Here is a 26,062-nt window from a genome sequence, read left to right as displayed (position 1 = left end):
ACTTTCAAGCATACAGCTTTGGTATTTGTTTTTTAGATGCTCCCATTGATTTGATCACAAAAAATAGTAATACCAGTGAGTAGATCTTGACTGTATGTGAGATCCTGGAAATACTGCAGAATTACCATGAATGCTCCCCCAAAAAAGAAATTTTTGCCTGACATACATTACAAAAGGCAGCAGCACAGGCGATCCAAATCTTGGTCCAACCTTGTGGAAGAAGCCCTGTGTATTGAAAACTTACCACCTCTCCCTCAGAACTGAAAAGCAAACAGGCACATCCAAGAATTTTATGCAGACACTCATATCACCCCCCACCCACACAACCATCCTCCAGCACATGCAAATTAACTGTCAAGAACGTGAGGCACACCATCTTGCTGAGGCAGCTGCTCACTCTCATCAGCATTGAGACTAAAGAAACCTGAAAAATTGTATGTTTACAGATCAAGATTTGATCTCAGTTGTATTTTGAATTTTGATAGTTCAAATTGTGAGTATATATACTAGAGTTCAAATCTTTTCAGATTATTATTATTATTATTATTAAATGTGCTTATTTTGAATAAAAACACTGGAAGACCAACACAGTAAGCTCATCTGAAATTTGAAGTAAAAAGTGTGGCTTTAATTCCCCTTATGCAAACACTTAAATATTTGCAAATCTTTTGGGAACAAATTTGGAAAACAAAATTTGATCCTCTGCATTTTTATTCCAAATATACAATCATCATCCCCAGTAGCAACCATAACTCACTGTTAAAGAGCTGACTTTTCACGTGGGTGCTGTATTTCACTAGTCAAAGGTGACTTTTGCTTACGTGAAACAAAGAAGAAAGAGATTCTGTTTTTTTAAAATCGCACAGCACCTAAAAGTGTTTACCATTTGATGCTTAGAAGGCCAAGTTAGCCAAATCTTGATAAATTAAGTGGCATGTTCATAATCAAATGCTGTGTAAAGAGTTCCCTACATAGGGCTGCCTAAATAAGAGCAAACGTATAGTACTCATATTCCTCACTGGAAAAAAGTACCCATTGCAAGATCTTCCTCTAAGCATACCATTTAGTCTTAAGATTTTAAAAGAGTATAAAAAAGGAGTAGGCTAACACATTACACGCACACCTTCAGCAGCCCAGCCTCAGAGCCAAGATTCCTACACACGACCCACTCGGAGATGCTGGGTGGTGCAGTTACACAAACATTATTCCCGCAGTAAATGGATTTGAGCTGCTCTTTGCTTCAGACCTTGCAGCACAGCGTACTCCATTCTTCGCGTGCCAAGGAAGTTTTTAGGACTATGCCCCACAAACAGTAGCATCAATGAAGCTATTAGAATACCAGCTGCAAAATGGAAGCAGAAGTGAGCAACCAGAGGGAAGAGAGGGAGGAAATTTCTTGAGGCGATTGATTTGACAAACCTGATGCATCCAAAAACTTACGGTCTTAAAACAACTGCTCCCAACTTGTACTCAGCTTGAAGACTTAGGGGAGAAAATAGCTGGTGCCAGAAAGCTCATCCATTACACCCACATGTATTAAGTGGCCTTAGAAATAACAGTATTTCTATTTCTTATAGAAATAGACAGTATTTCTATTTCTTTCTATTTCTTAATCTCTTTTACACAACCACTCTACAGCAACACTGTTCTATAATCATACTTACTTGTGTGCCCACATATATACCTACATGCACTCCACTGCAAACATCATTATCTGCCTGATAAACACACTCCATCTGACAGCCCTGCATCAAGGGCAGGTTCAAACAGAAGCGAGTTTCAGCAGAACTCACTAGTGAGCTTATTAGCAGACCACTGAAGGAACTACTGGTCTGCTGTGAGAATTGAAAAAATAAGCACTTGCATTTTAAATAACATAAAACAAGATGAGGGGTTTTTCTCTTTTATCCGTCAGAAAAAGACATGAACTATTATACCTTTGCCATGTTTGCCTTGAAAGGACCTAGAATAGGCAAGAAAAGCTACATAAGGAATTAAAAGCAGACTACATTTTGATTTTTTAGCTTCTTTTTAGCACTATTGATAATCAGCTTCTAGACTAAACCAAAGAACTTAAAATGCAGTTTGACTTCAAGGCATTTTTTTATGTTGTTAATCAAAACATGCTGGCTAATATGCATTCCTTGATTAATGTTCTTCTCTATTTAAAACCAAATGTGATTAGCTTAAATGCAAATATTTAAACATCACCATAATTAATACTTTGAAAAGTCTAATGCATGATTTCTTTAAATGGGTTTTCTTTACATTTAAATTAGAAGTCTAAAGTGACTAACACTGCGCATTGTGATATGTAGGATTCATATACTATTTTTATTAAAGATTCAATCCTAAAAATATGTAAACTATGTTAGCTAAAGATACAAAGACAAGCATCCATGCTGAAAAGCAATTTTTCAAGCACTATTTGCAGCACTAATGTGCAATTAAGAGTTGTTACTGAAGTTCAATCACAACTGGAGTTTTACCATAATCATGAGTTAAACTTTGCTCTTTTTGTATGCCAAATGTCTTGAGACAAATTACTTCAAGCCTCCACGCTCCACCCTCATCCTCTCTCTTCCCCTCCTTTCCAAAACCACCTGCTTTAGCAGAGCACAGGTTGTATAAATATGAAGGATGGATGCTATTTTCTAAACTCCCTACTGATCATGAGTAGAAAATGTAATTTTAATAGCTAGCATTGTCTAAAGCACTGAACTTTTGTATTACATGGTTCTGCCTTTTAGCAGTGCTCACCCTGGCTCCCTTACATATGTAAATTACTTTTAACTTTTCAGTTTCATGTGGTTTTGTTTAAAGAATGGTGAAAACACAACTCTGCTTCCTTTGGGTTGTGGATACAACATACTTGAGGAAACACCAAATATTACAATTTTGTCAAAACTGAAGAAGAGGGGGAGAAATTTGAAATTATCTCTCTTTTACAGCTCCCTCTCCTTTCTCCAAGTACTCAAATCTATACGAGTAATTTCTGTGTGCTCAGGACTGTTGCCTGGCTAAGACACCATCACTGTCTCGTGTCCACACTGCTGCAGCACCCTTCAACCTCTGTGCTCCAATACAGGAGGTGGGAACTTCCTCCTTCTTAGGAGGAATGGTTCCCAGCCCACATTAACTCCCAAATCATGCCTGGGAATTAATTATTTGGAAGTGCTAGTTGCTATGAGCTAAAGGCATGCCAGAGGCTGCTTTAACAGCAGAGACTCCCACATCACCTGGGAACATTCAGTGGCATCAGTGTAGATGTAAACAAACAAGATATTGATTCAGTGTATAATGAATTGCTGACGGGCTTTGGTGAAACTCTCTAAGAAAAACTGTTACGAAAGTTTGAAAAACCGTATGTCCTCATATAAAGTATTTCCACGAGTTTGTGCCAAAGCAGTTTAGTTTCTCAGCCCAGCACTACTCTAAATGAAGACAAGCCTTTGAAAAAACTTGGCTATCCATCAGCTGTTAAGAAGCAGGTAGGCAGATCACATTTCTAAACCAAATCTATATTTATTGATCACTCCGGAAGCAAAGCAGAATTCCTGAGTCAGAACACCAGCCTCTGCAGTGGTATTGTCAGTCATAGACTCGGGATGTTTAAATAAATCCATGAAGTATCTCAATCACTGGCAGATTCCATGTTATGCAGTATTTCCTTATAAAGCTGTTCTCTAGCTCTGCTTTATTTTTGCTTTCTGCTTTCTCCTTAAAGAGAATCTCTTTCTTTTAACTCTTTTTATCCTGACTTCAGGGAATCTCTTTTAAAAATCATTGCTCAGTAGATGTTTACATTGTCTCATAAAGCCACCTTTTCAGGTGCATTACTTTATATGATATCTGATCATCTATTGAACATAGCAAGGTTCAGGCTCCTATGCCATCAGCCCAAGATTAAATATTTAACCTTCTTTCTCCTAGAAACAGTATTGTAAGGGAACTGATGCACAGTGAACATTACAAAGCATTCTCATGTTTTAACCACCTTCCTAACAAGTTACTACTTCTCCTTGACCATTACCATCTCTTCATGGCCAACATCAATTTATCTTCCTTTGTGACTGTATCTTACCTTCTCCACTTTGCTCATTGACAGTACTTTCTGATAAATCTCTATTTAACGTCTCAGGATGGAGGTTACTCAGCATCAGTCCCAGATACTAACCAAGAATGTAGGAAAAGTAAAAACTTAAGTGTAGATGTTGACCCAAATGGTTATCTTGCTCAATTATTATTTGGGCAGGACTCTGAATCCAAGCTAAGAAAAACAGGAGATTTCATGACAATGGAGAGAATAATACACAAAAATCAGGAAGGCTCAGACACAAGACTGGCAAGGAAGCAGCTTGTTTCGGAATGTTGCTTCATCATTCTTTGGTGATACGTGAGCACAGGAAAACCCACTCAAGATTACAGCAGTCACAACAGCTTCAAAGTGAATCACAGAGGCAAGCCAAAGTTACCAAAATACTTCTGAAGTATTTCAGGATTTTCAAATGCATTGTTTAGATTATCCTTAATTAATGTACTAAGCAGGACACGTGTGCATGTGTGTCTGTCTGCACAGGTGCAAACACAAACTGATGACTGAGGCTGAGGCACAGAGAAAGCTCAAAGACCAGGCCAAATTTTAGCTTTAAATATCTCTCATATTACTTAAGAGTATTTATAAGATAGAAAGTAATCAAAGATCTCAAAGCAGGCAGATAAAATACAAATTGTTTTCTGACTTTTTAAATGGCAAAACAAATTATTTTATACCATTTTATTTTCAGTTACAGGCTGTTAAAATCACTGAGGTTAGGGGTTTAGATAATGTAAAGCCACCCACAGCTAGCCTTAGGAACACATTTCTTATACAGCCTCAGAAATGTTCCTGCACATTAAGATGTCAGAGATCATAACTGTTTATGCTCTGGCTGTTTTCCATAATAATCAGACCCTTGGCCACTCTAGTAGAGAAGAGACTAATGCCATGTTTTTCAGACGTGTTTCTCCTGGTAAACTGCAATTAGCTCTCTGCAGTACAGGACTGTGCCCTATCAATTCACAGCACGAAAATTAGTTATTTAAGTCAGTATGCAAACAAGAAATACAATAAAATCTTGTTTCTACTCTCAATAGTCTTCCTGACTCCACAGGCATTTAATGTACCCAGCACTTTTTAAACTATAGTAACTATTTGTCGCTGATACTTTCTGTTCAAATCCTATTGGTTTATGTTTACACAATTCAGTTTATAGCATCAAAGGCTTGCCCGAGCAGATGCTGATATTCTCATCACCTCTGCACTTCTCAATTTATCACACTTACTGTCTGCAGCTATCAGTGTTAAAACTCACGAAGACATGCAAAGCACAGGAGTTATTTAACCCCATATCATCTATATTCAAATGCAGTAATTTCACAAATCTTAAAGAAGAATGGAATTGGTTCAGATTTGGCAAGACATTTCAGGTTCCCTCCTGCATTGTTCTGCTAGGGAAAAGAAAAGATTAAGTCATCTTACATGTATTATTAAAGCATTAACGTCCATTTTTTGCTCCAAAGAAGTCAGTTGGGAAAGAAGAGTCTTTCAGTCCCATGCACTGAGGAAATTTTCTCTAGGGTGTAACAACAATTTCAGACCAACAGGGAGGGGTGCATGGCTGGTGAAGCATCTGTGGAAGGGGACAATGCAGCCTTGCCATAGCCAGAAAACTTTTGTGCACAGAATGGCACGAAGGAAAGTTTTTTTTAAAGAAGTAGCAGAGAACCTGGTATCCATGACCAAACGGCTCCAGTGACCCTAATGGCATGAGCAAATAGTGTAACTCCAGCCCAGCCCATAGGTTTTGTCTTTTTTTTTTTTTTTTTTGGTCTCCACTTTGTGCAGAGCATGCTTTAGATGCTGATACCCTAGTATGATCCCAGAGGCGATGTGTTTTGCTCCTCTAACCATTCCACACTTTACCAGCATAAAGTTCAATTACTCAGTTTTGGGGTATGTAAGCCAAGTTTTGGTTGTCCAATTAGATTATGATTTCTATTGCTGTAATTTCTATAATCAGCAAATAGGGAACTGTTAGACAAAAAAAACCCCACCAATTTATCAAGGCCATGAAAGATACAGGGTGGTACAAAGGGAGAGCAGAACGTAGTATGGATACAGAAGAGGGCTCTTACCCCTTTGGAGTGCTCTCAGACCTCCATAGTGTATGGGACTTAAGCAGCTCAGTGCTTTGCATTAACGGGCCCTAGAAAGATTAAAAAATTGCCAGGGACAACAAGTAATTACTCTGCAAATCGACATACTTCACAGATGTGGAAAGGATCTGAGAGAACAAAGACCACACCATGCAGAAACGGTGAAAATAATGAGTGACCATTTTCTGTCTTGGAGGCACCTTTCCTCCTGTCCCCATCTGCATTTGTATAAATATTATATATTCGTAGCTGACAAAATCCATAGTCTGGGACAAAGAAAATAAAAGCAAGTCTAACACAATGCCTGTATAAAATTTAGATTTAATGAAGTGCCTACTGTGGATTTATTTCCTGATGTTCTATGGTAATAAACCCACATCCCTTAACATACTTGGAAGCCAAACAGAAAAATGAAACCAGGAAATTTCTTGGCTGCCATCTACTGTTCAAAACTTTCCCATATCACGCAGAAGAATAAAAACAAGAACAAACCCTGAGTACTCACTGATATCTCAAGATTTTCTCCTCCTCTTTACTCTTCTTGAATATAAACAATGTCTTTGGACTTGTTAAAATTTCTGTAAGGATTCTGTGTATATCCTCACCTTTTAACCAGTATCAAGAATGAGAAACACTCATTGTAAACTGAATGACACACTGATTTAGGGAAGGACACTGTAATATTTTTAGTATTTCAGTGAAAAACTGTACTACTTAAAGAAGTTCTACTAATTCATTAGAGAGCACTAGGGAGTATTTTCAGTATACAGCAATAAACACTAGGACAGAGACTGAAAAGCAACGTACAAGAAAGCTGTGCTCCCTTTTCTCGAGGCTTTATGTTACTGTCAGGGGAAGTCAGCCCTACAATATATTTGTTTCTCACTCTCCACCACCACCCCGACACACCCCTTTTTTGAGAGCTGCCTAGATCTCTGTCCTTTTCAACTCTTCTGCCCCATCTCATGCCTCTTTGCTGGCCCAAAGAAGCCACTACGATGCTGCAGATCTGAGTGGAGAAAGGCAGGCTGGAACAAAAAGGCAATCTTCTGCCCTATGTTTGACCTATAAGATGACTTTTAAATTAGGTTTAAATGACATAGCATGCCATAGGTTGTCACAGTTTATGACAAAAGTTGAAGGGACTATCATCTGCAGTAAAGGAGAAGCAGGAGTTTACTGACAGACCTTATGCCTGCAAGGACAAAAACATCTGAAATTGGATTCCTGGGTCAATTCTCTCACTTCCAGACTGGAGGTGTTTGGTTATAAACTGAAGACTCATTCTAGTAATATATACTGGGAGTCAATTAAGTGCTTAATCTGAAAGCATCTAGTAACCTTCTCTTTACCATCTAGTCCAAACCCACTGACAGTAGGTCCAAGAAGTTTAGGCTGCTCAGGCTCTGCCCAGTCAGGTTTTGAACAGGATGGAGATGTCAAATGTCTCTGGACAACCTGTTCAGTATTTCACCACCCCCACCTGCCAACATGTCTCTTACTCATTCGCCTGCTGGGCATGTTTAAAACCCAGTATTTCTAAGATCCCTACTCTAAAGTTTACAAAACTATATATACATGCATACATACATATGTACATACATACATAATGAAGTTGACCACGTACTTCTGGTCTCTAGGGAACAGATTTCTCCCTCTCGCACAAAGGTATCGGTAAAACAGCTTTTCAAGAATGGTTGTAGAATACGACAACTTGCAAGTACAATGCACATTAAAATATTGAACCTTTGTAGAAAGGTACTAACAGATGATCTAGTTGTAACTTCAGCTTTGACAGTCTTTTCTCTACTCTCTACTTTCCTTTAGTATTCCTCAAAGTTCATAGTGGTCTGCGGAAAAGTAATACTGATTGGGAATCAGGCTACCAGCTATCTGAAAGGTACAATACTCAGTGGCTGAGGAATGCAAGCAGGTCAGGGCTCATACTCTAATAAACTGGAGAAAATGCAAAAGAAAGTAAAGAAATTAAACAGACGAACCACCCCCCCAAGCACAATAAAAAGTAAGCAGCTAGAAGAAATGCATTACAGTTTATGCACTGCGTAGCAGGTCATTTTGAAGCTTGTGAGTAGAAATGTAATTATCTGTGCCCTGTATTTCCAGGAAGAGAATTTGGATGAACTTGGTACTTCAACCTACCTGGTTTGAAATGGGGTAAAGACTGGACTCCAGGCCATGTATCTTCATTTGGTGTTCCAAGTACCTGTGCACAAAAAGATAAAAAAAAAAAGAAAAAAAAAGAAAAAAGCATACATTGCTTTAATAGAAAAGGCTTAATAAGTCATTGCACTGCATAAAGCCACTCCTCACTGTAAGCCCAATGTACTTCACAATCTGAGCTTTAAATAGGTTTAACCATTAGGGAAAGGGGAGAGGGTACAAAAAAATTAAATGACTACCATGGTTTCAAGGTACCAGTGGAGTCAGTAAAGCACATAGTGGTGCTGTGTTCCTGTCAGGCTGCCTATTTAACAAATACATGTTAAAGCTACTTTCCACTAACAAGCGTCAGGCTACCTGCATATCTCAGAGCGCTGGTGTTACAGAGGCTAGATATTTAGTTCAGAAATAATTTAAACCCCTGTAAACTTAAGTAAGATGGACAGATACCTAATAGATGCTAGGATAGAAAGTCTGCACAAATGGTGAAGCAGATGGCCCAACAGCATGGCATGAACCAGAATGCACAGCGAACAGTTGTCATTTTAAATGGCTGTAGTATACAAAAAAAATAGTAAATTATTAGGAAAAACAGACTTTGACTCACGCATTATGCTTTATTTCTATTCACTTCAATTGTCCACCTTCTTGTAGTGTAAGTTGGAACAACTTTCAGTAGCAAAGTATTGAACATGTCTCATGTGCATCTTATATCCTCTGCTTACATGAGAAGTTCACCCCCCCATGTCTTTGGCACAAATAGTAAGTACATTGAGAGAACTGCTATTATTAGTTCTCTCAAACCTGGTTTTGCTTCGTAAGACGTAACTGTCAGTGCTTACTTTAAGTGAAGCCAAGAGGAACACCTAAATTAGCAGCACTAGAAATGCATTTCTGAATGAATTGTGGAATTTGTTATTTCACTAGTGGGATCTTTCTTGTTACAAATCTATACCCAGTCCTAACACATGAAAATGCTAGGGGCTGTTTTCAGTATTTGTTATAAGTTCAGGCCTGGAATAAAAGGCTGATAGTATTCTGAAGTGAACGCATTTCACTCCAGTCTGGTGCTTATTTTGCTTTGTCTTAAACAGATAAAACTCCCCATCAGCCCTGCCCCTACCTACACTGCAGATCTTCCAAATAAATCTTTTGAACCAGCATATCTTGAGTCACTGATCTTCTGTGGTCACTTACATCAGCACCAAATAAGCACTAAGTGTGAAAATCTTTGGTTGAAGTAGGTGAAAGGTTTGTAACACTTCAGGGCAAGCTACAAGACATCTACTACCAATCATTGGAGGTGAAGAAGTTTGTTTTGATTTTGTTTTTTAATTGTGTCTGCTGCAATATAGATATGCATTGAAAGCATTAAAGGAAAGACCACGTGAGAATATTTGTTGCACTTCTTAAACTATATAAACATTTGTTCATGTTGATAAATTCAAGCTTAGAAGAATTCTTAGAAGTGAGACCGGAAAGCTAAACCACAAAAAATTCTCTTCAACTCTGCCAGAAATTTATTTCATAAAATTTAGAAATGGTCTTAAAAACTTGAGGCAAAAGTAAGTAACCTCTTACATAGATACAATTCTTACCTACAAGGTGTGCTTTCTAACTCTAAGGCCTCAAGTTTTTTAAACAGTTTACAATACTAACACGTTTCTAATGTAAGAATATTAATGCAAAAGTAATTTTTCTCTACTATCAAATACCGTAAGAAAACAGTCCAATTTAGATGTAGTAGGAAATGAAAGCAGAGCACCTATGTGTCAGAGAAACAAAAATGACAGTATCAATGTGATTAGACAGTATATGCTCATGTGGTTATTTGGATATGCAAGTTCACTGATTTATTTGTAAATACTGTTTGTACGACCTTGCTTTCAGTCCTTGTGAAATATGTCTTAATCTGCATTTGAATAAGATAAACCTGGCCCTGCAATCCTGATTCATCACAACACCTATATTCATTTCATTACTGCTATTAGGGAGAGCACAACTCTCTCATTAAACATAGAAGCAGCAGTTAGGAGACACCGTTGACACTATTTCACTAAATCAATTTGCAAATGACTTTCACTTAGCTTCTGCATTAATCAAGCTGCTGGTGCCAAGCGCCTTCCAGACCAGGAGAGGGAGCCCGTGGATTAAAAACAGATTCTCGCACGCTCCGTTTAAATGACTAGGTCCTCGACTTTGCAACTCCTCTTAGCAAATCAAAGGAATATTCTCACGTAAAACATTATGAATATAAGAAAATTAGTCACATCTTTCTAAATGTGTGTTCTTAATTGTCTCTTATTTTAGAGGAGACATAGGCAGCTAAGGGCTAAGGCACTGTACAGATGAATATTAAAACCAGCTAACAAAATCTGAAGCTTCCAGTGCAAGGCAGAATATTTATCAGACTATTTTTATGTAGAACTTGGAGTTAAGAAATGGATTGTTTTGAGTTTCAAAGTAACCTCAGGTCCAGAAACAGAGGGCTCGGTGAGAGATCACTTTTGTAATCTTCTGTGAGTCCCAATTTTTTGTTTCACTAGTTTTCCAATCAATTTCTCTAATAATATTCCAGCTCACCTGCTGCTACAATTTTTAAGAGCCAGCTACAAACAAGTTCTGTGCATTGGAGTACTCAGACCACCTATAATATTTATACCTTCCACCAAGGGTAGCTGTCAGGCTAAAAACAACTAGGGTTTTCTAACATTTTTAAGGTACGGGCACTTAGTATTTCAGGCAAGGATCCAGACACTGGTTTAATACATAGTACAAACACTGTAAAGGTCATCCTCCTTCCACACAATTTTTAACATGCACAATACTGATAGTCACATTGTGAATTTCTATCAACAAACAAGAAGGAGAAAGCAGCACCAAAACAACTGTGGTTTTGGGTAAGATGAAACAGTCACTGCCCACAGGTGTGTCAACATAAAGAGATTTGTAAGCATCACCTTGCAAGTGATTCTTCTAAGCAGCAATCAATCCCATTTTGATGAGGTGGGATTAGGCAACCCAAAGCAATGAGGTTTGACACCTGCTACAAACAAAACAAAGAGGAGTTCACGAGTAACATCATGGTGGAAGAAAGAGCTACCTTGTTTTGCAGTTTACAAGAGAGAATTAAGGGATCAACATGCAAAAGGAAAGTGGAGAAGGACGGCAGAATGCAACAGTCTTCTGGTTTTACTCCAAACCACTGTCCCTTAGCAGTTAACACTGATCATCCAAACCAAACCACTGCCAACATCTTAGCATCAAACTGTTTCTATGGTGGAGCCAGCTGCAGCAAACGATTGGCCACCCAGCCAGTGCTGGAGAGCAAGTCTAACCTTACAGCAACCAGCAGAAGTGGAAGATACAGGAGACCCAGCATCCCGGGACAACAACTGAACATCAGGAGCTGTTACTTTACAGGTGACCTCCTAGCCCAAACTATCCTTTCATGGTCCACTACTTACTTCTTATCCCAAGCATGCCACCAAGACTTCTGTCTCTTCTACATTTTAACACTTCCTTTCTGATTCATGTTCCAAAACCATGAAAATAACCATCACTGGCAATCAAGCCCCAACTTAATATTGGAAATAAGCTTTTATTTACCATTGAGAATTATTTGAAAAATATAACTTGTTCACTTTCTCTACTGATAATCTGCTTCTCAGTGAGGTAATCATTCAACCTGCATGGTTTGATATCCTATTTTTTAACTGAACTGCCAACACAAGAATAATCTACAATTCTCAAATTTTGAATGGATATAATGTTTTCCCAGGACCAGGATGGTTATGGTTTCTGTAACAAAAACTCCAAAACCTACTGGGGTTTTGCTGTTCCACACTACATACACCACTCTGGGCTCTTTAGTTCCCTAACAAATGAGATAAAATGACCTTCTCATTTGAAACTTCCTGTTCAAAAATCAGAATCAGATTCTAATCTAATTTGTAGAGTAAGGAATCTATTTACATAAAAATAACAGATTTACAATATATCAGGGTACAGGCCAAATACCCTTACTGCCAGTTGACATTGTTACTGTTTGGCAGAAAGTTATGAAAACAGAACCTGCTGTTCAAATTTCCATATACAAGCATGGTACAGAAAGATCTCCCAGGAAACACAGCACAAATGCATTAAGGTCTACTGCATTGCCTCAATTTTTTAACATAAGAAAAAAGTTTGCATCTGATTTTACAAAGACTCATCATTCCCTTAATTAACCTGCTCCCTGGTGTGCAAGGGAATCACTATTTTACGGTGCGTGTTATGCCACTCTACCAACACAATTAGTCATATTGTCCTGTACTCTGCTTCGAACGCAAAAACGTTCCTGATTACTGCCATGCAATAAGGTCATTCTGGGTAACAAATTGTCCAGAGAAGTCATCTGAATCTCTTGTGAGATGAGCAGCAGTGGAAATCTCTCTCCACCAGCTCTTTCCCAAGTGCTGGCATAATTAATAAGGAACAAGCATTTCCATTTGCACTGCAACTTTTGAATATACAATGCTGTAAATAACTGAAATAATGCTTTAACCCATTAGATCTGACAGTGCTCAAGAAAGGCGATGGTTTGGACTTCAACAAGACAAAGAATGTGCAGCCTGTGGTATTATTCAGGGTTTTGTAGCAACAGAGCAGAATGAAAAACAAGATCAGCATGCAAATGAGCTGTCTTTCCTTAGACAGAATTTACAGAAACCAGGCTAAGCAATTTTCAAATCTTTTACATTAGATCAACTTGATGAACGAAGTTTAGTCAAAAAAATGTCAGGACAGTGAATTTTTTCCTTTTAATAAAAGGAGGATTTCGTTGAAAAAATGCCCTAGGATTTCAACTAGTAAAAGTTACAAGCTAGATGTAAAAATGTTTTCTTATTTTATTTTTCTTTTTAAGGATCATTGAGATTTCTGTTCCAGTCTTCCTATTTGGTGGCTAAAACATAGTAGATTGAGCGAGTCCTTGGCTATGATGTACCATGGGAGACTATAGCTGTTTGAGGAACTGAACTTCATAAAAAGAGGAAAAGGATAAATATTGCAGAGCCATTTCCAAATCAGCAGTTCCCTTCTGTTGAATGAGCTTTGGAGGTTTCAGAAGTTGTGTTTTTCAATAAAAATCTGCTATATACTTCCAAAACATACATATCTAATGAAGCTTTCAACATAGTCAAAACCCAGAGTTCTTTTCCTTTTCATTAGAGGGAAGCACGTTACTGCTTTAGATTTAGATCTTGAAAAGCATTGCGAGTTCCAGACTTTCACTACAGCAGCTCCATCACCCCCAGAGCCACTTCTGAACATGGAATTTCCCACCTGGTCTGGAAGAGGAGAAGCGTACATGATCTTTCTCTCTCTCTTGCAGTCTGTTTTGGTGCCAAGTCATTTGTCTAGATGATCCACCTACTGATGCATTCCCTTCCAGAGTTGTCACTGTTAGGTAGATCTTAACCACATCTTCCACAATCAGGGAAAGTGCTGCATTGCCACCTGATAATGTCAGCAAGCACAACATATGTCCAGTAGTAAAGACCGAAGGAGGAACGTGGTCCTTCAGCTCAGCATTTGGTCTTACTATCAAGGGTTAAAAAAATAATTCAGCAACTATTTGTGTATTATGCATGCTGACTCAGAGTCTGCTGATTGACAACTGCAGCAAGGCTTCCTTTGACTCTCTGCTGGGCACGATGGATGACAGCTGAGTGTCAAGTTTAATATCTAACAGATCGAGACAGAAATGGAATTGCCTCAATATCAGTCATTTCTTCACATCAGGAGCTTAGCAGTTCAGTTTCTGTAAGGGGCAATAAATCTACCCGTTTGTGTAATGCACTTACGCGTTTGTTAGATTGAGGCCGAACACATTTTAACTTTGGGAAGGTTGTGGATGTTCCAGGGTTCCCAGCTGCAATGGAAAAGTCACCTGATTTTTCATTACAGAAACAATGTCTGTCAGCTAAGATGGCAACAATATATTCACTTGGATTCATGAAAAATAAAGACCATATGCCTTATTCACTGTCCTTGAGATGTAAAATATCAAGCCTTACTTCATTAAATGAATGGCAAAAATTACATACAGTTCCTAAACCAGGAATCCCGATCAATTCCAAGTTAAAACAACCAAAGTGAAACTATGTGATCAAGGCAGTTTCCTCACATGTAGAAAACACTAAAGGCCTTGTTCAGAGCCTGAAAACTGTACTTTAGTAAAACCTATTTTTCTTACGTAGGAAACACTTTCCGTATTCTTTTCAGTCAACTGTCATCAAAACATCCCTTCATTATTCCCACAGAGGTAAGGAAGAAAATACTAGTGAACTCGAGATGCAACATATTAAGCATACAGAAAATATAACGTCACTTGCATGATTCCTCTTCACAACGAAAGTGTTAAACAAGAGCCCATAATTCTTTACATACAAAATCAGACTTTCAAATTCTTATTCTTATGTATAAAACAAGTTGTATTTTTTGTTTCCTTATATCCCTGTAAATGCTATCAAGGTAATAAAAAAACCTTTGAAGTGATGATACATGGTAAAAGGAAAAAGAAATTCAACAACCACCTTTTTATATGCACAATAGTCATGTGTAGCAGAATATGTTTAATGCAATCTGCATTCATTGAGGACATTAGATCAGAATTATAGATTTAAGAGCAAAGAAGGCTGGCTAGAAAAAAAGCTGATCAGAGAACTTCTGCATGTTAATTTGTGAATGATCTAATTATTGTCTTAAAAAAAAAAGGCAAGGTATTAAATTCTTTGAAGAGCTATAAGAAGTACCTGCTACAGAGACAATGAGTACAGGACACAACAGCCACAAAAATGAGAGAAGGCACCTCCACACCAACCTCATAAGCTTGTTTCTGCTGTATGTAAAGTGATGCTGCGCTGGGGGGGGGGGGGGGGGGGGGGGGGGCAGAGGGGGAATAGAAGTCACTGAGGCTGATTCTCTAAGGTGAAAAAATAAGAAGTAAGAACAGAACGAGGTTCACCTACAACAATAGGCTGACTCTTTAAAGGCATCAATTGGAATATTGTCGTTTATTATACATGGGTAATAAAATCACCTGCTTTGAGCATAAGGAGTGATTTATAATGAAGCTGGCTTCAAAAACATTTAGGTAATGTGCCAATATGGATGAGGGAAGCAAAACATGAAATTACTATCAACATTCCTACAAAATTTTAACAACACACATTAATTAAAAAAAAAATAATTTGTATTTGTGCTTTAGCTCTGTCAAGGATTAAAAATTAGGTACTTTAAACAATAAAGGACCCAACTGTTCTTAACATCCTTTCCCATAGAGGCAAAATACAAAGAAGTGTTGCCAGGAAGCCTTTTTAATATGTAATTTTTCCAATTTTACTTTGTGTACATAAATGAAATTTGAGTAGCTGCCTGGACTGAAAAGTTAAATTTATCCCAATGCTGTTTCCATGCTGTTTGTGGCACAAATAAACTCATCATTCTCTTCATGCCCATGGTAACCACTGCTACCTTTTTGAGGGACCCTGACAGAGACACCACTGCAACTGTGCTAACATGAGGAAGATGACAGAGACTGGAGACTTCATAAACACACTTGTCTTCACAGAGCCAGGCTCTGCCTACTCTCTCTGCACAAGCTGGGTGCAACAGCTGGGAGGAGGTGGGGGAATAACAGATCAGGCATCACCAGAGACCCAGCACTGCAGACCATCAGGACAGGATTCAATGAAATCCCCAGCCTTACAACAAAGCATACAGAGGTCTGATGTGCCAGTGTCCTTAACTGTTCAGTCAGGAGAGACTTGTTTATTCTGACAAGGACCTACTAAACACATACTAAATTCTGAATCACAGAAACAGCTCCGTCAATGAGATTACTTCTAGAAAGTAATTCTGTCCATAATCCATTCTAAATTGGAGAGAAAGAAAAAACAGATAATCTAATCTATATTTCATAATGAGAAAAAAGCAAATGTAAAACAAACTCTTGTACTGGGCTGTAGCATCCTCTTCCTACAGGTGGACTGTACATCACATCGTAATGCCCTATTTTAGTAACTTAAAATTTCATAACGGTTCACATGGTGGAAGAAACTTTGTTTAGTGATTCTTACTAAAATGTAACTGTGAATGAGACTGTGAATGAGACAAATGCTAAAAACCCTAATAAAACAGGATTTGGCAGACTTTTTGAAAGCAGAGGCGCCTATGCTGTAAAGACAGAATCTGAAATTAGCAGTAAAAGGCATGCAAAGGCAAACTCCTGACAGGCTGCTGCTCTTCTCAAACCAGTGCAACCATGCAGCAATTTAGCAAAATTAAAAGCTAATTAAAAAAGCATAGTGCATGCTTAAAGGAGATGCTGTTTAGCTCCAAAGTGAAAAGAGGACACTGTGAGGGATGCTCCATGATGAAGTGGCAGAACTGAGAACCTGTCCCTCCAGCTTTCCCAGCCCCCTGTGCTGAGGAGTCTCTTTCCACCAGCAAACAATCCCATCATCAGAATAAAAAAATCCTGACAATAAACTAGACTTACGTGTCTCTGATATCTGCGCTTGAGCTGCAGAAATGATAAAACACCTCAAGAGTATGAAACTGATCCTTAGTAAGAAGAGAAGAGAATTTGGAAGCTTTTGTAGCCCTCAAAGCTGCTGATCAGGAAAAGACTGGGAAGAGAACTCATGTAGAAGACTACAGATGGCCTCAACAGATTTCTCTGCCCTTCCTCTAAGGAGACAAGTTTGCTCTTCTGGTCTTCTGGCACTGCCAGAGCTTGTGAGCTCGGGAATGACTTCACCAAGGAAGATCTTGGTGTTAGTACACACAAGGAAGTAGCTGCTTCTGTTTTCTGTGCGGGAAGGTCTCTTCCTTACCACTGGGGACAAACAATGATTTTCTCCACTGCAAAGGAGAAGGAAGACAGCAATTTTCTGTCAGACAACCCCCTGGCTCACGAGTCATGCTTGTTTACATATCCTTTAAAATCTGCTCTGATTTACTCTGCACAGAAAGGTGTATATACTCTGCATTTCAGATTTCCTATCCTGTTTGTGTTGCAAAACCTTTGGAATAACCCACACAAACAGACAGTCCACTCCTAAATAAACCCTTTTAAGATTTCAAGTTTTTTTACTGACCTTTTCCTTTAAACCAAAAAAGGAAGGAAAAAAAAAAAAAGCCAAAAGCCTGTGGGAAACTTTTATGAAATAAACTTCCATAAGGCCTGCTGTGCTGGCTCAGCAGCTGGTTAATTTGAATTCCAGGTATGTACTATGTAGGGTTTTTTTGGAAATGCTGGCAAATCAGAAAAGCAATGCTCCTTTTGGATCATAAAGCTGGCTTTATGGTCTTTTTGAAGACCATAAAACCGGCTCAGTTAACACACACAAATTCCTACCAAGTGTTGCACTGTCCAAGCTCACTGGCATAGGCAAAGCTACACCATTGCATCAGGGTATTTAAGGGCTTAAAGCTGCCATTCAGCTGCAGACATTATTTAAGTAATCAACAGACCAAGTTTCTGCATCTTCATACGAATCATGACAAAAATAACAAGAACATAATTTTTAAATAAAGTAAAATGACATTTCATCACTATATATTTTTTTAACTACAACTGTCTGAACAAAGCAGCACATACTGGATCGCATCCATTCCCAATAAGGATCATCACTGCACCAGGATCTGACCCAATGGTTTTTACTGAAACCAAGCCATGTCTTCCCAGAGCAAAACCCCACTCCAAAGCAGTGATGAACACTTTACTTCTCAGATACTGGAAACCCTTTGTCTCTGGCATGGTGCGACATCGCAACACACTGGAGGAACAAGTGTGCCTCATTACAACTCCACAGAGGGACTCGCCATTCCTTACGCACAAGGAAGAGCAGACACACAGCAAATTGACATGTGCCACTTATGCGACAAATACATCCGCAGTGGAAAGCTGTTGTACTAAGGCAGACAGAATATTATAGCTGGGCTAGCTGAGCTGCTGAGCTCACTGTCTGAAAAAAAAAGTTGTATCGTGATTTTTTTTTTTCTCACCTAAAAATCCTGGGGAGGTAACCTATGCTGAGACCTATATATTAAGCCTGGTGCTCAGCATCACAGAACACCACGATGCTAGAATCCAATCAGATCATTCAGAAGTTTGCCAATCTTTATTTTGCTAGCTAAGGTCTTGATCTTGTGATAAGTCTCGATTTTGAATAGATTCATGCAGCCACACGGAGCCCAATGAAGCAGTGGGTATTTCGTCAAGCTTTTTTAAGCAACCATTTGTTCAATCTGCAGTAAATGAAGGCAGCCAGTCATGCTGCCATTTGAAGAATGTGTAGGTCCAGGTGTTACAATATTTCTGAAACAGTGAGGGTATTAATAATGAGCTCCAATTGTGTTTGGTATATGTGGTGGATTATAAGAACACTCTTCCTGGATGTCTAAATACCCTGCTGAATTCTACACTGAACCTTATCAGGATTCCCATATCAAATCACTTTTTAAAATGTCTAAGCTTATCACTAAAAATCCATTTCAAGTGATTCAGTTTCAAGTGTGCCTCCTACAAAAAACGACACAGCATGAAGCTTGGTGTATTCATTCCAAACAGCAGTATTTTGCTGCTAAAAAAGCAAGAGTTTTATACTTCTGACTATCCTTCTGAGTCACTGGAACAGAAAAAGCAAGCAGAATGAAATACTGAAGTCTCTCAGTAGTATAGAAATATTTTTTTCCCTAAAAATGGAGGAAATATCAGCCTACTTCTGATGGAGACACTGCTATAAAAGCAGCCAAGACATTTTAAGTGGGATTGGGGCATAATCCCAGGGAGATACTCATTCTCATCCAGATGACAGTAAAATCAATGGGGAGCCCATGGCTGAATACAATCTGTATGCTCCACAGCAGCCTAGCAAACTAGCACATCTCACTCCAGAGCACTTTGGAAGTTCCCAGTGAATTCTTCGCTAGAGCATCTACCCATCTTCCTGACACTTTCTTCACCCATTTCCCTGCAAGTCCAGTAAGAGGAATGTGTTCATTTTCCCTGACACCACAAGGTACATGCCCAAATGTAGAGATAAGAAGCGGATTTTGAAAGAGTGCGGAATGCTGAGATGCTCAAATTTTCTGAAATTTGGGAACTATGCAATTTAACCATTTATTGCTGTTGCATTTATTTAGCAGTTGTGGTTTTAACAATCAGCTGGCAGGTGGCCTAAGACTTCGCATTTTACTTGTTTAAATGAAGGTGAAAGCAGGTGTCACTCAACTGGAAGAGGCAGCTGCACTCCCAGCTTCAGTGAACCCATTTGTTTGCTTTGACGTTAGTGCACTCAGTAACTGCCCGTGACTTCTGAGCTCTCAAAAACATAAGGCAGGAGGGATTAGGGTATACTCATCTTCTGTCTCCATTTAAACTTCCTCTAAGACACGTGCAGGGCAGCTGCAGTGGCAGTCCTTGTTCTTTGCACCCTCACTTTTGGGCAAAAGAGAACTACTTCCCTGGAGCTGCTGGAACTGCTCCTGTCTACCCACTGGAGAAGGGAGCTGCGAGGACCTGGCAGGACTTGGAGAGTATAATGCCTACAGCTCCAAAAGGTATTGGGGGGGGCTTGTGATGAAATGATCAGTGATGAAGTGTGATGAATGAATGAAGGCAAATCCTCAAAAAAATGGAGCTGCGTAACACCTGCATATCTGCTCTTTTTCAGAAAAAAAAACCAAACCCCACCCCCCCACCCCCCAAAAAAAACCCCAACCAAACAACAAACCGGGGGGAAATGGATAAATAAATAAATAGGATATGCAAATACAGAAAAGAAAATTTACACAGACACATGACAAAGAGCTTCAGTACCACCAGTAGTCAATAATGATGGAGAGGAAGAGACATGCTGGAGTTACAGTTTCTTATCCCTCACTTCCAATATATTAAGTACCACAGAAATGCATGGCCTGAAATATTGATGACACAAAGGCTGAAAAATTATGGGGGATCAATCAAGGACAAGAACAGTAACACCAGCTACATTAATTCTTTAACATAAGCAATGCTGCTATTACAATGCAAATTGGAGGTAAACTTTAAAGATCTTACTAAATTAGTAGAAAGGCAGATGTTAAACCAATGAAACAAGGGTAACTACACAAGTTATCAGAGAGAAAAAATCAACCTCTCAACAGTGTAGCCAGAGCTGATCTCTTGGACTATGTGAGGAATGCAGATGAGCAGCATGAAGTTATCATGAAGCTTGTTAAAAGGCTGCAAAAGTAACAAAACCATGAAAGCATTAGCAAGAACAAGATAATATAAAGCAAAAGTGGTAGGAAGGTGCACTGAAAGTACATTTTACTGAAAGTAAATGAAGCCCAGAGAAGAGATGACTCTAGTAGGAAACAGGTGTTTCACTATCTGTAGTTCTCAGCTACATTCACTAGTCTGATGATTTTTTTTTTAAAGAATAGGGTACTGCAGGGATTTAATGAAAAGCTCCACAGAACAAACAAAAGAGGATTTGCTCTTGCTACAGTTATTACCCTGCTTTGAACTGCTAAGCAGTTGATAAAGTGATATGATGCCGTGAGGTCAACAGGACCTCATCTCTGCCCCTCCCTTTTCAAGAGAAAGGACCAATACTAGTACATACTTAACAAGCTGGTCCAGTAGTACAGCAATGTTATTAACCAAGTATCTCAGTCATGAGACCAAAGCAGACTATACCAAAATGCCCAGGATCTCCAACATCCAAATTATTAAGGCCTCTTTTAAAGTAATTAGGGCAACATGTTGTATGGATGCACACCAAGATGAGTCATGAAGAATAACTAACAGATTGACAAAATCCCTGGCTGCATTCCGTTTGAATTTACTCAAGGGCCAGTTCAGCAACACAAAGTTTATGCAACTTCTCTTTCTGAGAAAAGTGCAATTACCATCTATTGTAAAACAATTATATTCAGGAAACACACAAACCCACCCCACCACCCCAAGCATACATGGTTTAAATCGAAAATGAGTTAAAATGCAAATAAATCCCTTTTGAAGAAGGGAAGTAACTGGAGAATATTTTCCAATAACTTTAAAGTTAATTGAGCAAGAGTTATTCTAAAAACATAAACACCTCTCTATGACACAGCAAAGTTTAACCACATTGAAAATTTACAAGGTCAATTGATTTCTCACCTACCAAAAGATACAGAAATCCAACCATAAATTTTCAGTGCAATTAAGTAGGTGCCCAAAAATTTCCTTTGATTTCTCCTCTGGGCATAATCATCATCAGGGCAATTATATTTACGTGAGAACATACATACTGCCTCATACTGCACTCTGTTAAAGGTTTACCTTATGCTGTTCTGCTCAATCACTGACACGTTTGAGAGTTTACACCACAGCTATTTTGATCATGTTGTGCCCCAAAAAAGCACCATGAAGAATTCTCATTATGTTCTCACAAAATGTATTATTAGCTCTCTCCGATGTCCTCAGAAACAGGCCTCAATTGCCAGAAGTACTGCTCCACAGGGATATACATGCACACTCTAAAGACAAAGAATGAACGCAGGACATTTTTCCTCCCGTAACTGACAGCTAGAGAATTCAGTTTTGCCATGGCCTCCAAGTTACTTTAAATGGAGTGCTCAGAAGACTGGGGAAGGAAGAACCAAAGCAACAGGAATAAAATGTAACATTGTGTACTTCAGAACCTACTCCATTTCATACTTAAACAGTTGAGAACACCTCTCATTTTAAGATCATAGTCAGGTGATTCTCCTACTCTCAATTCCTGTATAAGTCCTCTTTTTTTGGACATTTTTCTTATGAAGTAGAATGTATTCCATTTCTTAGCCTTTCTTCCTTCCTTCTCCTACTTCATAATACTGATTTTGTCCAGTACTTTTCAACTTAGTTTCAAACTAATGCAGCTATTTTTCTATTGGTGACTTTTCACTAACAAAAAGAGAGTAATAATAAAAAAACCCAATTAGAATAAAAAATTCAGGGGAGATGAGTTCCTTCTTATTTTCTTTTCTCTATGCAAGTCATGTAAGTAATGACAACACACAACTAGTGGACACACAAATTGTGTGACAGCATTTTTATATGCATATTTAGAACTCAGACGAGATTATACAAATTTTTCAACATATGTCAAAATAAATGCCTACATTATTTAACCATAGCCATTTAATGAACTAGAAAAGCAGCTGTCCTAATCAAAGTGGATTAATGTTAGCCCTTGAAAACTTTAAACCACTTGAAATCACTAAGCTTATCTTAAAATTTACATTTAGCTTATAGAAATATATTGAGGATCAGCAGCTTGTGTAAATGGCAGTGATAGTTGAAAACACTCAATCTTATGGCAAGGGCTCAGCATCTTGCTAGATTTATACCTAGTCTAGGGCACTGATTCAGGAAACACTAAAACGGGCATTAGAGTCTATTTTCTTCAAATTAGGCCTCTTGCAAATGGTACCTCAGGCATGTGCATGGACTGAAGGGGATGTTTCCCCCAGATACCACGACAGAAAAAGCTATATACTTTTACCAGTTCTTAAGAGGGCAGAAGAAATCAGTTACTCTTCTTGAAGTCTTTCAAGAAACGTGTGCAGACAGGTAAGGCATATCAATCTTATATTCTCATAACCTGTCTGTAAAATCATCACCTAAAACTGCCTCACGCTGATTTTTAGACATTTTCAACTTTAAGGATGCTTGAACTTCAGTTACACATTATAAACAACAATTTTGGCAATCAAGATGCACTTCAGAAAACTCGCTTTTGGCATGTGATGAGCAATTCAGACACAAGTAAAAGAGGAAAGGGAAAAGAGAAGATTCAAGTATATTAAACATTGTTCCTTTATTTACAAAATGGAAAGAGAAAGCAATATTTGATATTTGATGTCTGATCATTTATTATCTTCCCTAGTAAATAAAGCCAGCCTATCAGAGCAGGTTTATGAATGGGCCTGTACTTTTATGCAGCACTATTACCTTACAGCATAAGTTTCTGGATAACAGACCAATGCTTTTGTTCAGAATGAGCTTCAGCTCCATTTGTAATATGAACAAATTGCCTACAACTCCATTTCTGTTCAGTGTCACCTGCATGTGTGTACAGAGAAAGATTTCACATGGGAAAAACCCCCTTTCTATGGTATATGGGGCCAAGAAGGAAGGTGCCTGCAAAGACGTACACCAGAGTAAGTAAACAGAGCTGCACTGATTTACACCAGCTGAGTCTCAGCAAATGTATTGCCTGTAACCACTCTCTTGAAGGCCAGAGGCAAGCCTGGAAAAGAAACAATGCTTCTTTATAATTATAGCCCATTTCTCATCAGCAACTGAAATATGGCAGATACTAAAGAAACATTCCGATTCCAAAGAAAACCACAAAGCCATTGTTTTCCACTGAACCATGTCTTAATTTGTTTTCTTTTTCTGATAGCCAATTAGTCTTCATGTTTTGCACTACCAAGCTGATAAGCAGCCAAGCTCTTGGTGTCCTAGCCATGCTCAGGGCTTTTGTCGGAATTAGCTAGCTTCTTACAAGCAGAAGATGACACCTATGTGCATCAGGTTGTGTGACTGGCTGACATCCAGCCAGCCCTTGAAAGTCAAGGATGGGGTTACACGTTCATTTATTATTCCCCTCCTCCTCTTCCCTCCTGCTACCATCTGGTACTTCCTCTGGCAAGTGCTGATGGTATACTGCTGGGTATTTTTATTACTTTAAACATGGACAAATGGGAGGTTACATGTCCCCTTTTCTAAAAGAAATGTTAACAGAATGCAAGCTATAACTTCAGTATTTTTAAAAGCCTCCTTTTCCTGACACACATAGGCAATATTCCTCAAGTAAATTTCCTACATTTTCAAAAGACTGCTATTTTAAAATCTTAGCCCTAGTTTGTTCATCTAATACCATATGGGTTTAATGATGTAAGGCAAAGAACAACATGGACTATGGCTACTTGGACATGGTGAGGACAGGAATACTTTATAAGAATGCAAATTAGTATCAAATACCTTGTGCTCTGTTGTAAGGAAAACATGTACATGCAGTGATAGAGAAGACAATACAGCGCAGAGAGCTAAAACTGAGCTGATGCTCCTTAAAAAGAACCAAAAAAATTTCAAAATCCTTTACAAAGCATGAATACATGGAAGATTTGCTTGTTTTTTAAAGATCATTTTAAAGATTTCATCTCATACTTGCCTAGTTTAGCATTACCTCCATTTAAAGTTTGGCCTAAGACATAAAGCCCAGAAAGGTACCTTATAAAAGGTATCAGTGCAAAACCTGCAGGGAACTGCAGTAAAATACTCAGTAAGTGCTAACACAATTTCAATGAGAAGACCCACAGGTAAAGAACCTGCTATTTATTTAATTAATTTCAGTGGTGCTGAAGAGGAGTGAAATGTATTCCGTACCATTATAATAAAGCAAAGCTGAGGTAAATTCATTAGCAGGATATAATACATTCCACTTCTCTCATTCTACTTACATGCTGTGTTAGAGAAGACAGAACTCAGCAGTCAGGTTTTTACTTACTTAGTTTCAAAAAAACCCCTAGTTTCCTCATGAAGTTATTGGTGGGAGGAACAGAGATAGATATGGGAGGAAAATACAAGCTGTGTTTCCCCCTCTAGGCAAGAACTATCTATTTTAAAAAAATGAAGACTTTTTCGCCAACCAGATTCATCATCTACAACATATAAGGTACCATAGATACCATGCCTACACAAGATAAAATTTCAGCTCAGGTCCAGCCTCACAAACACATCCCATCAGAGATGAACCAGCTGTGATTCAGAGCCAAAGTATTTACCAAGTGACAGAAGAACATGTATTAAATAATGAAACAGGGATAAAAAACCAATAAGTTTTGCTAAATAACTCATTACACAGGTGAACTTCAAAACCCAATAGTTAAAAGTATTCCTCCCTTGGGTTTAGCATTGCTAGCTTCCAGAAAGTTAGTAACACAATGTACTAGAAAGCACGGTTCCTTTGGGTCCATCCTAAGCTTAAACAAAAGTGAGGCCTGTTAATATGTATTATTTCAGGCTTTAGAGGATGTCAGTGACATGAAGCAAACCTTCAGATACAGAACCACATGAAGAAAGCTCCACAGCTTCACAAAGTCCTGTTAACATTAGAGCTGCGGAGGAAACACTATTAGCCTGCATTACATGATACAAGACACTTCAGGCATGTAGTCATATATATATATATGTATATGTATATATATAAAAAAAGAAAAATATTGCTAGCCTTTTAAATTTTCAGTAACAGAAGTAACACTTTCACTCCCATTTAGAAGCAAAATGCCATTTTTCATAGTTACCTGAAACTGCAAACGCATGCGAGTCTTTGCTGTACAGCTCCATGCAGAAAGCTAGCATTTCTGGCATCACCCTTTGGCACACCAGACTGCTGGGCTCAACAAATGGATACTGTTCTCTTCTAATTACTTTTTAATACTGTGCATTATGGCACCCAACAGAACAGTAGCATCCAAGACCAGAGAGAAGTCCTCAGCTTTTTGCAATATGCGTGTTAGGAAAGACAGAAGCTTCTGGCTGCAAACTCCCACTCCTGCTGCACCACGTTACCTGCAGCGTGAGGCTCCTGCAGCATGCGCGCATCCCTCTGTC

General features: G+C 38.6%; 1 protein-coding gene across 2 annotated transcripts in view; it reads right to left on the bottom strand.

Moving 5' to 3' along the window:
* Nucleotides 1-26,062, bottom strand: part of CDK14 (cyclin dependent kinase 14) — a 316,633-nt gene that overhangs the window by 94,617 nt on the left and 195,954 nt on the right. For both annotated transcript variants that reach the window (XM_055709447.1, XM_027800119.2), the window contains one exon: nt 8,359-8,422. In XM_055709447.1, the coding sequence (XP_055565422.1) occupies nt 8,359-8,422 (64 nt within the window). The remainder of the gene's footprint in view (nt 1-8,358; nt 8,423-26,062) is intronic.

This window comes from Falco cherrug, chromosome 4 (assembly GCF_023634085.1).
Source record: "Falco cherrug isolate bFalChe1 chromosome 4, bFalChe1.pri, whole genome shotgun sequence".
Lineage (NCBI taxonomy): Eukaryota > Metazoa > Chordata > Aves > Falconiformes > Falconidae > Falco > Falco cherrug.
The sequence above is the reverse complement of the archived record's forward strand: the minus strand, read 5'-3'. Positions and strand labels throughout refer to the sequence as shown.